The sequence below is a fragment of the Durio zibethinus genome, chromosome 13, assembly GCF_047325235.1.
Source record: "Durio zibethinus cultivar Kanyao isolate XHJ-2024 chromosome 13, ASM4732523v1, whole genome shotgun sequence".
Taxonomy (NCBI): Eukaryota; Viridiplantae; Streptophyta; class Magnoliopsida; order Malvales; family Malvaceae; genus Durio; species Durio zibethinus.
The window spans coordinates 20,632,768-20,649,013 of NC_143174.1; the positions used below are offsets into that span (position 1 = coordinate 20,632,768).

A 16,246-nucleotide genomic window follows, 5' to 3' on the forward strand; every position below is an offset into this window, starting at 1 on the left:
TGAAAAATTCAATAATTTAATGATTAGACTATGAAGTAAAAAAAATAGTCTGTTTAAAGAAAAACAACTCTTCTTTTCTTCTATATTCCGGGTTAAAATCCTGATTCCAGGTTAAAAATTTTCCGTGCAATACGAATCCATATGGTTATAGAGGAACATCGAAAATAAAGGAGCAAAGCACAGTATTTGCAAATAATTCCTTTTTTTTTTTTTTTTTTGGTTTCCACAATGAGCTATAGAGATCACATGTTTACAATTCCAGGAACTAGGACTTCTTACCCAAGACAAAGACTTCGAAGACTGTTTATTTTCTTTTCTTTCTTTCTTTCTACTTTATGCCTTTTTGTTTTTCCTTTGGGAATTTTCTTACACTTTGACGATGCTACCTATTCATAATACTAACCACAAATTTTTAGTGGTATCCTCCACTGCTCTTATGCGGCTGCTTACTTATGAGGAATCCAGTGTTCAGGATGGGTAGTGCTGATCCCCCACTTCGAATGAGCCAACACTTTTGCCACTCCTAACTCTTTTCAACTTTCTCTGCACATTAAAGAAAAACCTTCCGGTTGCCTGACTTTTTGACCCAGGAAACAGCTAATCAAGTACTTATTACATCAACACTGCACTGTTCATCCTATTATTTGATTTGTTGAATTTGGCCTTTCAATATACTGACGTTGAAGACGTCGCAGACGAGACACTAGCTGTGCAAATGACGGTCGTAAGTGTGGCTCCCTGCAAAAGAAAATAGACCGATTACTTGTATGATACACAACAGTCACGACCAATGTCTAACCACAAAGGTTTATTGGAAACTTTTAATAATCCCACATTTCCTCCCATTTTCAACTAATATTACAGCATTTTGACTTGATTCTTATCACAAATTCTTTTACTTAATTCACAAGGAAAAGATTATCAGGATTTCTTTTCAGATGCTTATAGGAGTGCCCAAGAAATGAGAGACCAATTAAACATTCCAAAGAGATCCCCGAAGGATTATATAATCATTCTCCTCATGTAGATAAATGTGACATAAATAACATCTAGAACTCACGTTTGCCAACATTCACGTATAATCTGTGCAACCATTGGATCAACGTCTTCAGGAATGTCTAGATGCCTATTCTGGAACCCAACAGCTCCAACAACTTGCATTGGATTCAAACCTTTCCAGGGAATACATAACGTAACCAACTCCCATAATATCACACCAAAACTGTACACATCACATCTGCAACCAAGCCAGTCTATTTGTGTAAGAAACAGAATATAAATGTCAAACAGTAACACATGCTATCCTGCTGTTAAAGTCACTTACTTCTCATTGGCCGGTTCATTCCTTAAAACCTCTGGTGCCATCCACTCAGGCTGCAGTCCAACAGCAAACTTTTATTTTACAAAAAGATGACAGATTTGGATAAATATGAAAGTAAGACAGAACACAAAGTGAACAACGAGGGTTATCTTTTAGTAATACTACCGTTCCAGCAGTAGACTTTGAAGACAGGAAAGTATGATGCTTCATGCGTGACAACCCAAAATCACAGACCTGAATAGAGAAGCAAACATGTTTGAAAAAGTTCAATAGACATCCTTCGGTAGAAAATAAAGCAATCTGTAAAGTTGCTTAAATAAACTATGAGCAAAATCAAGGAAGACTTTTGGCCAGAAATTAGTTTTTAGATAAGCACCTTTACAATCCAGTTCTTATCAACAAGGAGATTTGGTGTTTTCAAATCTCGATGCACTATAGTAGGATGGCTTGTGTGTAAATAATTCATTCCTTTAGCCTGCAAACAATAAGAAAGCATCACTTAAATAGAAAAAACAACCAGGCAGGGAAGAGAAGAAAGGAAACAGGGAGATGGGAGATTTTAGTGCAAGATATGAAGCTAAGAAGATGAAATAATGTATTCACTTGTGAGTCCTACCACATCAAGAGCCATTCGCATTCGCCTCTTTTCATCGAGTTGATGACTGGGTCGATGCAGTAGCTTATACAAACTTCCCCTGCATAACAATGAGGTGGAGCAAGAAGAATGCAAGACGGGATCACCAATCTTGAGCTTTTAAATTAATCAATTTCTTGTCAGAAACAACAATAACAATAGAAAGGTCTAGTATTTATCGGAATAAAAAAGAACACACACATCTAGAGAAGGATTCATTGTTTTGATACACAGCAAAGCACAAAATGCAGGCACTTAGTAACTTACATTGTGGTAAATGCATCAAAAAGGGCACAAAGAAGTGGAGTCCTATACCTATTATCTACAAACAATACATCCGGACAAAATATGCATACAACGTTCTCATGAGGACAGAGTTCAAGTGCTAACATTATTGTCTGGATTCATCCTTTAAAACCAGAGAAAAACCACCATGGACTTTAAAATGCCACTGAAAACTCCATAACAAATCAAAAAGAACGTGCAAACAAATGTAAACTTACTAATTATGAAAAAATTGAAAGACTAAAGAAAGAACTACTTAGATAAAGAAAAATAACCTGGGGAGAAACTCTGTCAGTATAGAGAAATGAGGGGAGCGAGTAACAGCTCCCATAAAAAGAACAACATTCGGATGCCTCAACCTTAACATGATTTCAACCTGCACAAGGTCATCAAACAGAGATGATCTCAATTTAAATTCATTCATACAGGAAAGTTGAGCTCACAAACATGAGATGAAACAAACAAGAGTCATGCCATAAGAAGTTATTTTCTGGGGCTTACTTCAAATTTAAATTGAACCAATGCATCACCAGAGAAGTCTTGATCTAAAAACTTCTTCACGGCAACCTCCTGAAGAGCCAACAAAGAGAATTAGACGCACTCAAATTAGAATGCCATTAGAAGTTAGTAAAGAGACTATGGAACAAGCTATCTAATGTAAGAATTCTTTAATAGAAACTAACGTTCATGCTCTTAGTAGATTTACTATAGCAGTCATAGATTTTTTAGATTTTTGTAAGTTTGCTCCACATATTAGCACAATTACTCAATTAGAGACCTAATCTCTTTTCCTACAAGGGAACTTGGCATAAATGATGTCAAATGTCACTGCTCAGTGAAAGACTAATAACTTTTGGAAATTTTGGCATGTATACTGTTATTGTGGGTCATCATATCATTTAGTAGTATAATACCCCCAAAAATTCCATGAAATAAAATGAAGTAGCAAATGTAACTCACAGTGCCATTCCAATCTGCCCGGTATACCTCGCCATATGATCCTGCAAGACAAGAGTTCATCTATTAAGCAGTGTGCAAAGGAAACAATGAAGTCATATTCAAGCAAGTACCACATTCTATAACTCTGTAGATCCAATTAAACAGGATGAATATACAAAGGATTCAATTAACTAAGCTAGCTCCTATTCTTAAATCCATTGCACCAAAAAGCAGGCTTGCAAAATCCTGTTCAGATAGAATGTGAACCGTACTGGATTGACCTGTAGAACTGTGCTAAGCCAAATGCAAGTGTAGGCAGGAGATATAATCTATTGATAGGTTAAGCTTGTTAGAATTAAAGCTTTAGAGAACAACTTGCAAATCCCTTGGATTAGCCTTTCATTATATAGACAATACTAAGGAAAGAGAATCAATTACAAATTACACATTAATACTCCCAGTTAATCGATCCTAAACAGTCTCTCATGGAGTATTCCCATAATATTCTAACTTACACACACACATACACTAACACTCCCCTTCAAGCTAGAGCATATATATCAGTCATGCTCAACTTGTTACATATATAGTCAATTTGAACTCTTGGAAGTGATTTCATAAGAATATCGGCTAGTTGTTCCCCTGTGTGCACATACTTCAATAATATTGTTCCACTCTACAACTTTTCCCTAATGAAATGACAATCAACTTCTATGTGCTTGGTTCTTTCATGAAAAACTGGATGGGAAGCAATATGAATCGCCGCCTGATTATCACACCATAACTTTGTAGGGGTCCAAATTGAAAGCCTAATTTCTTCTAAGAATTGAACCATCCATAATACCTCTATTGTAGCCAAAGCCATGGCTCTATACTCTGCTTCTGCGCTAGATCTAGCAACTACTTGCTGCTTCTTGCTCTTCTAGGACACCAGATTACTCCCAAGGAAGATAACATAACTAGATGTAGACTTCCTATTTATTGGCGAGCCTACCCAATATACATCTGCATAGGCTCGAATATCCTTATCACTAGTAGAACTGTAGAATATCCCCTTTCCAAGATTTCTCAACAAATATAGGAAGATGCGCAACTACCATGAATTGACTAACCACATTCACTGGAAAGATATATCAGGTCTCATCATGGTTAGGTAATTCAGTTTTCCCACTAGTTCTTGTAAGGTGTGGGATCATAAAGTAAAGTGCCATATTCTGGAGAAAGCTTGATACCTGGATCCATCGGTGTGTCACTTGGCTTGGTGTAGACACCCATCTATGTCTAGGGCATATCAATTTTTTTTATTACAGCCATTATTTTTGTATTACATTACTATGTTATTTTATTATTATTATATGTTTTATATTATATTATTATTACATTACTATTATATTATATTATATTATATTACATTATTATAGTATATTATATTACTACTACTACTACTCCTACTACTATTATTATTATTATTATTATTTATTTTTTTCTTTTTTCCCTGCTTGTTCAATTGGTGACGAGAATTGTGGGAAACCGAAATTTTGAATCGGCCATATTAGAATCTTATAGTCAAAGATTTTCAATGCAAAACCAAATCACAAGATTCTCAATTCGATTTAAAAAAATCAGCAAAGAACCTAAACCTAAACCTAAATTGAGGTTTGAGCAGAATCCAATCTTAGGATTCAAGCCTGGATTGGTTTTGTCCGTTTCCTTAAAACTTTCGTAAGGATACCTATAAATTGAACTAAAATTCCAGAGAACAATAGCGGGTTGATTTTTGGAGAGAGGATGAACTTGGTGTTTTCTGGAAAACTTTCTGGACAGTGGGGAATTTCTAGGATTTTGGGAATTCTGGGTTCAATCTGAAGTTTCAGGGTTTAGATTTGGGTTCTTGGGATTAGGTTTACGTTTCTAGATTTTGAAGTAATTTGGAAAAATTTTAAGGTTTCTGAGATTTTTCTTGAAAAAACTAGGTTTGGGAATGAACTTTGAATTTTCTGATTAAATTTTTCGACAAGGTTTAAATTTTCCGGTGGGATTTCGGCGACTTTTCCAAAAACTGGCAAAGAATTCCAATTTTCGATTGAATTTCTAGGTTTTTTCTAAAGAGAGGTCAAAAGATTTTTTGACTAATTAGAGAACAGGGGCATCTAAGGGAAAAACAGAAAGATTGACTTTTATAAGGCTTCAAAACAACAACGTTTTACCAAGCCCCAGATCCGCGTGTAACTTGACTAGGATCTGCACGCCACCCGTTATCTGACTTGACTCGATCGCAGGTTTTTCTTTTTCTATTTTAATTTTAATTTTTGATTTGATTTGATTTTTTATATTTTATATCTTGATTTTTTATTTTATTTTTAGTTTTTTTTATCATTTTACTATTTTTTATTACTTATTTATTTTGTTGAATAACTTACTATTTATTAAATGTTCTGCAAAAAATAAAATTTTTATTTCCAAAAAACAAAAAAAAATATAATAACAAAATCTTAAAAATTAAAAATTAAAAATTAAAAATTAAAATCTTTACAAAATAAATTCATGAATTCTACCAAATTATTGGAGAATTTTCATGAATTTAATTTTAAATGAAATCCACCAAACTATTGAAAAATTCCATAAATCATTTTTCAAATAATGAAAAAATTAATTTTTATCTTCCAAACTATTGGAGGATTGCTTCTTAAATTAAATCTTACCAAACTATTAAGAGATTTAATGAACTTTTTTCAAAAAATAAATTTTTATAAATATTTTCAAATAAAATCTTACAAAATTATTTAAAGATCTGTCTCAAAATAAATACCATCAAATTATTGAAGGACTTTACTAATTTTCCTAAATAAAACAAATCCGACAATAGAGCATCATCAGAGTAAGACACTAGTCTCTATGAGTACTCCTGAGGTGATAATAATCTTAAATCGCTATCAAACTATTAGGGTAATCTTAAAGGTAATTCTCAATATTAAATATTTTGGTAAAGCATAAATATTTTCAAGACTTAGATAATTTGGAATCAAATTGGTATCATCCTTTGGATGGGCGCTATAAGGGTGCTATAACCTTCCTCACGCATAGCCGCACTCCCAAACCTAAATTTGGTTTCGTGGATCAAATTCAATCAAGTGGACAATTACACCTAAACAAAAAAGATTGATAGCAACTCTTCTAATCCGTATTTGGCAGTAGGTCCATGAATCTATATGTGATGACACTTGGCATGGAACAAGCTTGCATTTCTCAAAATATCCAGCACATACTTCCTTTGAGGTACAAAGATTTCCTTTTTACACCTAGCCACTTCAATACCCAAAAAATATTTCAATTGCCTAAAATCCTTGACATCAAACTGAGAGTTAAGATACATCTTAAATTTGTCAATCCCTACACTATTACTACCAGTGATGATGATATCATTTACATACACTCCCAACAATATAAGGCCAAAACTCTATCACATATAAAATACTGAATGATCTTTCTCATTCTGTCGCATGCCATATTGAATAAAAGCTACACTAAATTTGCCAAACCACACACATGGAGATTGCTTAAGACCATACATAAACCTACACAAACGAAACACTTTCCTAGAATCCCCCTTAGCAACAAACCCCGATGGTTGCCCCATATATACCTCTTCAGTCAAGTCACCATGTAGGAAAGTATTCTTCACATCCAACTGATGTAATACCCATTTATTGTAGTAGCAAAAAAGAGAAATAGGCGAATAGATGTTATCTTTGCTACTGGTGAAAAGAAATCAAAATAATCTACTCCATATGTCTGCGTATATCCCTTCGCTGCTAGCCTTGCCTTCAATCTAGCAAATGAACCATCAAGATTCAATTTTGTGGTGTAAACCCATTTGTACCCAATAGCTTGTTTCCCTTATGGCAGGGAAACCAAGTCCCATGTATGGTTGGCCTTTAGAGCCATCATCTTATCCTCCATAGCCTTATGCCATCCTAAATCTGCAAAAACGTCATGAAAAGTAAATGGCATAGTAATAGCATCAATTGTGGCAATACAAGTATGAAGTTGAGCAAAAAGTCCTTTGTATAAGGGCATGTATAAAGGAAAATTTTTGCAAGTTCACATATCTTTCCATAAAGCAATCGATACATCTTCAACCACAGTTTCTTGAGATGGATCCATCGGTGGAGAAACTGTCTCAATAGGGAAAGATTCTATGGGGGGATTTATGTAGGTCCTTATGGTGTATGTACGACCAAATCAAATATCTAGACATACCTCAAAAGAAGATGCATTGACTAGTGTACTATGTATCTTATAGATGAAAAAATATTCTTCTAATATGATAGGTGATGGATGAGACTGTAGTACCGAAGGAAAGGAACTGACTCACGAAATGCGAAATCTACCGAAATAATAAAGCGACCCAAGTATGGAGAGTAGCCTCGACACCCTTTCTGGACATATGAATAACCTAGGAAGATACACTTAAAGGAACGTGGGTCTAATTTAGTACGACCCAGATAAGTGTCATGAACAAAACATGTGCACCTAAACGGCTTGAGGGAGATTGGAAATAAGGGACGATCAAGACACAATACTTGAAGAGGAACTTTTCTTTCAAAAACCGAGGACGACAAACAATTTATAAGATAGCATGCTGTGAGGACAACTTCATTTCGAAACACCTTAGGGACCTTCATTTGAAACAAAAAAGCTCTAGCCATTTCCAACAAATGACAATTCTTCCTTTTCAGCAACCCCATGTTGCTATGGGGTATCTGTATACGAGGACTGATGACCAATATCTTTTGCATTAAGGAATTGAACAAACTCTGTAAAAAATACTCTCCTCCATTACCACTTTGTAAAATTTTGATAGACTTACTGAATTGATTATCTATTTTTGCATGAAACGTAATAAAGACAGAGAATAATTAAGAGGGGCATTGCAACAAATACAACCAACAAACTCATGAATAATCATCAACAAATGTCATAAAGTATCTATAACCAAATTTCGAAATAATAGGAAAAGACCCCATGCATCAAAATGAATCATAGCAAAAGGAAACTTTTCTCTTTTCTTAAATCGAGATCGATAGGACATTATTCCAGACTATATCTTCTATATGTCATTAAGTTCATAAAGACCTTCGATCCTTCCCCTACCAATAATCTACTTCGTTAATAGGTCCTAAAAAAAACAAGTAGAAAAAAAGGAAACGCCATAATTCAAATTCCTTGTAATCTGACTAACTGAAAGTAAATTAAAAAGAGAAGAAGGGACATGTAGCACAAAATGTAAAGGCAACGTGGATTAGACCTGGCAATTTATGTTTCCATGTCATATCTCATGTCATGTTTGACAAGTGTAATGACACAAATTATTAAAACCCAAACACAACACGAAGTATAAAACGTATTTAAATCCTAAACACGAACAAGATACATTTAATATACGTGTCACACACGACATGACACGATTAACACATATACAGTTAATTCGTTTAAAAACAACATGAATAAACACAAATAAGATAGATATACACGAATAGACATGACTAATACGAATATACACGAATAAACACGATTAACACGACTATATACAAGAACATAACTAAAATAATAAATAATTATAAACTATCTATCATTTACAGCTTAATAAATTTGACATATTAATAATATAAAAAGTACTTACATATTAAAAAAATTTAATACTCATTTAATATGTATTTAATATACATTTTTTAATTTTAATTTATATTACATAACTATATTAATTTTTACTATCAAATTCAAAATGATAAACTATTAAAAATTAAAGAATAAAGTAATAATGTATAGAACTAATATTAATATTTATATTGTATTTATATTATTAATATCAAAAAATAATTTTATAATAATTATGAAATGAGTATCATAAATTTTTATATGAAATTAAATAGCTAATTAAGTATCATAATTAAAAAATTAAAAATTAAAATAATCTTTATATGTTTATATTAAATCAAAATAAATATAAACAATGTGTTAAACTTGGTAAACATATTAAACGTGTATTCGTATAATAAGATTAAATTAAACATGTTATTCATGTTGTGTCACGTATTTAGATAAATCAACACTTATATGACACGAATTGTGTCGTGTTGACATGAATAACCACGAAACACGTTTTTTTAAAACACATACGATTTCTTTTATGTCATTTTTGTGTCGCGTCTAAAATTGTTGGGTCTAACGTGGATATAGGTCGAACCTTGCCACTTCCCACAATATCTATGAGGTTTCCATCAACAACCAAAACAGATTGTTTCCATGTCATTAGAGTATATGAATAAAGAGTACCTGTAGTACCCATCATGTAATTCAAAGCTCCTGAATCAATCACCCAAGTCCTAGAAGGGGTAACCAAGAATGCAATAGATTTACCTTGTATAAAAGTTCCTGTGGAAAAGGAGATCGAAATTTGATTCTGAAGCATTGAATAAGCTTGTCATACTCGTCTTGGGATAACTGAACTCCTTTCTCCTCTTGCTACTGGGGCTAAGCGTAGCATCAGTCACATATGCCGTTGGTGGGCCAGAATTGCATTGAAGATACAGACAAACATTCCGTAAGTGTCCCTACTGTCCACAATGATAGCAGGACCGTGTATCTCCTCTTACTTCGTCCACCACGTCCTCTGTGTGGTGCTTGCCCTTCATGCTGTGGGGCCACAAATACTACCCAATCTTCTTGTGAAGGATTATGCTGGGTGACCCTACTCAAGCACTTATAAGCATCCAATAAAGAAAGTGGATCTTTGCTTGCTAATATCTGAGTACTAGCACTAGCATACTCCTTCCACAACCCTGCTAAGAAAAACACTACAGTCAGAGCCTCTCGTTGCTCCTGGTTTGTCTTCAAATCGGTAAACAAGGACATAAGTTCATTAAACTCATCATATACCTCCTTGAATGCAAAAAAATATTCCCTCAAGCTCTTATCGAACTGCTCCATTCTAGTCCAAGCCCTGGTAACATCTAAGATCCTCTGCCAATTCTCAAATTTTGCATAAACAATTTTTAAAACATTCCAAAGTTCCTTACTTGTGAGGTATTGATTGAACATCACCTTGACTCATCATTCCATCAACTTGAACAATTGACCAAATACTCAATTGTCCTCCTACTCCCACGCTGCATACTCCAAGCTTTCCTTTGTCAACGTCTCACTTGTCAAAAATCGAGCCTTTCCAAGACCTCGCAAGGTGACCAACACAGTCTTGCTCCATGACAAGTAGTTGGAGCCATCAAGTTTCTCATCTGACAACCATGAGCCCATGATAATCTCCTAAGTTATCACCTTCGATGCGGTTGCCTCTTCCTTGGCAATGGCCGTAGAACCTTCTTCCTCTAAAACACAATTGGTAATCCTTAAATCGAGTAACAAAAACCCTAATCAACAACCAAGAACTCCGTCCCTAGTCCTATAGCCACGCTCTACACCGAGAAGAACTTGTTTCCCTTAATCTATCATCACAAAGAGGTTGCAAACTTTTCTTCTTGCCACTTTTGAGAATAAAGGGGCAGCCCCTTTCAACTAATGAGGGACTACTAAAGAGGAAGGAAAAGTTTTAAGTATGCAGCTTTAGGGTTGCGAGATCAAAGTTTGTAATAGCGACGGCTTAGGTGACGACGCAGAGGCTATCGCAGAGGGGTTTCGGGAAAAAGAGAGAAAGGTGGGCGGCAACAACTAGGGTTGCGCTATTGGCTCTAGTACCATGTTAGAATTAAGGCTTTAGAGAACAACTTGCTTGATAATCCCTTGGATTAGCCTTTCATTAATATAGACAATACTAAGGAAAGAGAATCAGTTACAAATTACACATTAATGCTCCCAATTAATCCCTCCTAAACCATCTCCCGTGGAACATTCCCATAATATTCCAACTCACACATACGCATACACTAACAAAGCTTAGAGTAGAATGCACTGTCAAATAACTCGAATATCTATGCTGACCAGATTCAGCTTTTATGTAATTGTATTACAAGCTATATCACATTAATACTTGAAACACAAAATCTGAAACTCAAAAGAATAATGGAAAGCAAAGCCACTGACACATATAAAAATGAAGATTAATTATGTTATTATGAGACCTTACCAATAACAATGCGTTCACCAATTTGAAGATCCTCCCATGGAATTTCCCATTCTGAGACCTCCCTTAGCATAGGATAAATCTTCTCACTGTGACCATTGCTAGCCAAATGCAAGTCACTATCTTTTGTTTCAATCAATTCCAATGCAGATTCTTTACTGAAATCAGTATCAGAAGTCCTTTGTATTAGTTTCTCATCTGTGGCCAAGACATTTTCTGGATGAATTTTGCAAAACTCATTAGCAGAGCAGAGGGAAGATTCGCGAACATGTATCCAATCATTAGTTGTATTACCAACAAAAAGAAATCCCTCACTTGAAGCATCAGAGGAAGATGCAACATTAGTTTTTATGACATCCGTTTCCAACTCTCTTTGATGTTTAGCCATTTGCTTTTGTCTGGTATCGGAATTAGTCTCCATTCTAGAGGATACAAGACAGTGCTCATCGCTTGACAACTCATTTGAATGGCAGATAGAAGCATCATCTACATTTGTCCCTTTAACAACTTGTTCAGGCATACTTTCTTCACCAAGATCCTGTGAATTAATATCCGTGAACAAATCTGGAGGAGGTGATGCACCACTCTCCAACAAAACAGCATGTAATTTCTGAGCGAATTCTGGGTCCTTCGCTGCACTAATAACATACTTAGAAACATTTTTAACCTTTCTCTTTTGCGCTGATGATGGTTTTTCAAGAATGCCAGAAAAACTTTCACTATGTTTAGGCGCCGAGGGAAGAAGCTCCCCAAACTCCTGTTCTGACCAGTCAAAAACAGCTCTTCCAGCGATGTTCTTCTCATCTTCAGTTGTCTGACTGCTGATAAATTCCACTGACCTCATTGCACCAACTTTAGGGCCCGTATCTAGAGCAGCTGAAACTGCCACATTTCCAATTCCTTTGTCAACCAGCAAACATGAACCGTTAGAGGCTTCAGTAAGATCAGAAAAGCCCCTCACATCCACTGCAGAATTTAGGAGGTGACAGCTTGGTACTTCAGCAGGAATTAGTGTGCCAGGAGCACCCATCAGATCAATAATATACTCACTGCATAATTTCATATAATTAATTATATCATCAAAATTTGCACCAATACAAAATTAAACTTTTCTCTTGTAATAGACAGCAAAACAGAATAAAACAGAAGACAGGAAGGAATGGAATTGAAAAAACTGCAAAACGCCAAACTTATGTGAACTTAGAATGAAGGAAAAAATTTGCATCAACTAAAGAACAGCAGGAAACAAAAAATATTTAACTGGCACAACACCAAGTTTGAGAGAATAACTCAAGAAAAAAGACCCTAATATGCATAAATTGTAGAAATGCAAAGCATAGTTACCAAAATCAAAGATAGAAGAATTTGTAGATCTAAGCTGGAAGGAAAGTACCTTCCATTGTTGATTCTAACCAGATTCACAGCTCCATCATCAGTACCAGTGTAATAGCTCCCTTTGACCAGCATGCATGGGAGATTAATTCTATCAGCTAGAACCTAGAACCAGAAGCATGAAACAGTTTCCTTATAAAAGGTCCAGACTCCAGACGCATTTAGCCTTAATGCAAGGTAAAACTAGACAAAGTGGCAGGATATTATGACTAGCAGAAAAGCAAGCGAAACAATTGTCATCAAATGAATATTAAAGATAGGGGGTGACACAGACATAAGCAAAGTTAAAAGTAAAATATAGTTCTTTTGTGAGTCATTTTAACTTATGGAAATAAGATGAGTCAAGGGTTTTTACAACCTTAAAAAGCAGGGCTCTGTGGCGAGAAAGTCCAATGTCAAGCCGTCCAAGTGGAAGAATGATAGTGTTGAGAGAATTCCGTAACTCATAACTTCTTGAGGTCCACATTCTCAACATCTCTTCAGCATCACCAACTGGACCACCCATTCTATTAACTACTATTTCCGCAATTTTCTGAATCAAGCCGCTTAAAACTGGGCCATGGCCAAAATCTTGGGACAGCACATATATGTTGTACACTCTTTTCTCAAGCTTTTGCAATTCAGGATCGAGCAATCGGTTAACCAAAATTACTTCATAATTAACATTATCTAACACTGATACTGCTTGAAGATCAACCAAAGGTGGCATCTTCCCTTGTACACCCAAAGTTGAGGCAATGCCATAAACATCATAAAATCCATCCACAATCTTTTCATCATAATTTACAACATTATAGTTCTGCAAATAACACAACATATAAATTAGTTTTCTTTTTCTCAAAAGAAAAAGAAAAAATATATCAACTAATGGGTTCTAGCACTTGTCTCACAGAAGACATGAACCAGAAGTCCGGAACCTTTCAGCATGTACAGCATTGATAAATCAAAGAAGGAAAACAGATTAATTTCAATTAATTCAAAATAAAAAATCCGTAATGAAAACTAACATCAATTAGTGTCACATACATAATGGCATTTAGTATACAATATCCTACCATAATAATTGAACCAAGAACAAATAGAATCATAATAACATGAAAGGCAACACCAATATTCCCTACTAATAAAACAAGAAATATTTTTTTCAAAGAAACATACATGTAAAGTTTATGGCGAGAAACAATAAGGAAAATGCTTCCCAACTAGCTATGTTAAAAAGGACTTTGACATTATATAGAAGAGATTTAAAAAAAAAAAAGCGCAAACTACCATGCCTATATAATAAAGGAAATTTTCATATCATAGAAACACAATCCATCACCACAAGTGGCAAGCAAGACTTCACGTAGCTAAACGATGAGAAATTATCAGAGAAAATGAATAAAATCAAATAAGGATGTACCAATTGCTATATTTAGCAAAACTTCAATTAATAGAAGTAGCAAGATTAATCGAGCTTGACATGCAAATCAAAAGCATCTGTTAACAAAAACAACAGAAGAAAGATTAAACAAGTGAATTTTTATCCCGATCAATCCATGACTAATGTGGATGACATCCAATAGAAGAATTTCCAAAATTACTATTGAAAAGAGGATGTCTGGCAATGAGATCCGTAGTTGAAAACTCCTTATATTTAAAATACAAATGAAAATAAATATACTAGTAAATATATAATAAGGAAACATGAAATGCAATCAGAATTTATCAATAAAAGATACCAATTTACAAAAAATAATAATAATAAAATAAAAAAATTATTCAAACTTAAAATGAAGATAAAGGTATAAATATAATGACTTCATAACCAGATTAAGGGGGAAAAAACCAATTGGCTGTTAAAACCGATTCAAACGGGAAAATGCAAATTCAAAAACCTAATTATATAAAACAAAAGTTTAAAAAATTTAAATAAGAAAGATTATATTACCCAATAATGAACCGAGAGGAACTCAACGAAACCGTTGGTGTCGGTGCCGGCGAGGCTAATCCTTTTAGCAGCGTCGATCTGAGACGTCTCAGGATCCGAGGCACTGATTGCCAAAGCCAACTGCATCTGAAACTCTTCTTCTAATAAATTGAAATCAACCTCATCTCCAGCCTTCCGATCTCCTCCGACCGATTCAACGGCCCCGATTCTCCCCATTGCCCCTGAAGTAACCGAAGACGATGAAGAAGAAGTCGTCGTTGCCGGTCCCGTCAGGTTTATCGAGTTCGAGTTGGAATTCGAGGTCGGACTCGGGCTCGGACTGGGGTTGATCACGGGCTGCGACTCCGCCAATCGTTGGTGCTCATTTAGACCACCGCCGATGTGGAGTTTTCTTAACAGATGCTTCATTTTCGACATCGATCATCAACGGCGACTTGTTTTTCCTTTCTCTTTCTTTTTTTTCTTTGTAAGAAATAAGGTTTTTTTTACTAGTTTTTTTTTTTTTTAATTTTCTTCTTGTTTTCGCCGTTTCTAATGTCTATAATTCTATTCTATTCTATCTACAGGCTTAACCTACGCCGTCTACTTTCAAAGCAGATTCGCTAAGCCTGCGCACTCTTCTCCGACAAGGTGCCACCACCTGAAACACTTAAATTAACCGCTCAATCATTCCCTCCAATACAAAAAAAAAAAAAAAAAAGAGCCTGTAGTTCTTCCAATACTACTTATGTATAGTCTTGCTCTCACCCCGCATTTCACTCATGTTTCCCCTGAACTTCTTTTGATCATGACCTTTGATCAATTCGTGATTTTCTTGATTCGATGATATTGGTTATATTTTTGGGTACTTGTTAAGTATCATTGCATTATTGAAAATTAGTTAAATCTAAACTAAGAAATAATTTAGAGTAAATTCTTACTGTCTGATCAGATTTTAGTTGAAGATATTATTAGTTCCACTAAAAAACAATGGGAATCAAAACTGTTAAAGATCAAATTAATAAGAATTAGAATATCAAAGATCATAAACTAAGGTTTTAAGAATCGTATCGAAGTGAATGGTAATTATGAATTATAATTCCATTTTAACTTTTGTAACACCTGCAAGTGATCCTTCTCACGTGTTATAATTCAAATATAAAAACATAAAAAGATCGTAACTATCTAATGTTATGTCACTCTCTTCAATTGTGAATTAAATAAAAAGCATTTAATGACAGATCAAATAGTTTTAACCGAAAATTTGGCTTAATAAATTAAGTTTGTAGCAAGTGTTATAGTTTGTTTTTAAAATGCTTTAAGTTATTATCACATATTTTTAATGACTTTGTCATTTTAAAATATAACATGCATTACTATATGATACTAAATTGTTTAAAAAAATAAATAGAGTATAATCAAATCAAATCAAATTAATACATCATCAAGTTTTAGTTTTATTCGATCTAAAAATTTGAAATTTGAAGTGAGCTCATTTAAGTTTATTTTTTATTTTTAAACTCAACTAGTTATTTACTTGAGTCATATAAATTTAATTAAACTTGTATTTTTTGGGTGCTTGTTAAGTTACCATTGCATTATTGAAGCTTAGTTTAATCTAAATGATGA

The 16,246-nt window shown here is 34.3% G+C and overlaps 1 protein-coding gene across 3 annotated transcripts; it reads right to left on the reverse strand.

Annotated features, from left to right (window-relative positions):
• On the reverse strand, window positions 1–15,525 carry LOC111302981 (putative serine/threonine-protein kinase SIS8). Of its 3 annotated transcripts, XM_089742007.1 has the most exons (14): window positions 14,639–15,500; window positions 13,067–13,507; window positions 12,710–12,813; window positions 11,632–12,365; window positions 11,320–11,532; window positions 3,201–3,241; window positions 2,742–2,810; window positions 2,516–2,616; window positions 1,938–2,016; window positions 1,698–1,796; window positions 1,487–1,555; window positions 1,325–1,374; window positions 1,061–1,237; window positions 1–738 (listed from the first exon to the last, which is right to left on the reverse strand). In XM_089742007.1, the coding sequence occupies exons 1-14, from the start codon at window positions 15,053–15,055 to the stop codon at window positions 633–635; spliced, it is 2,700 nt and encodes an 899-aa protein (XP_089598133.1). In that variant the 5' UTR covers window positions 15,056–15,500; the 3' UTR covers window positions 1–632. The 3 variants fall into 3 exon arrangements, 2 of the variants coding, with proteins under 2 accessions (XP_089598133.1, XP_089598132.1); XR_016326561.1 differs by having other exon boundaries at window positions 1,938–2,072; window positions 11,320–12,365; window positions 14,639–15,525; XM_089742006.1 differs by having other exon boundaries at window positions 11,320–12,365; window positions 14,639–15,499.
• Window positions 15,526–16,246: the final 721 nt, after the last annotated feature.

What these genes read in the sequence shown, in the direction of transcription:
- LOC111302981 (XM_089742006.1), bottom strand. Translation starts at nt 15,055, where the DNA reads ATGTCGAAAATGAAGCATCTGTTAAGAAAACTCCACATCGGCGGTGGT. An exon ending in GGGCAGATTGGAATGGCACT is followed by an intron (nt 2,811 to 3,200) that starts GTGAGTTACATT and finishes TTGGCTCTTCAG; the next exon opens with GAGGTTGCCGTGAAGAAGTT. An exon ending in CAAAGTCTACTGCTGGAACG is followed by an intron (nt 1,375 to 1,486) that starts GTAGTATTACTA and finishes GTTGGACTGCAG; the next exon opens with CCTGAGTGGATGGCACCAGA.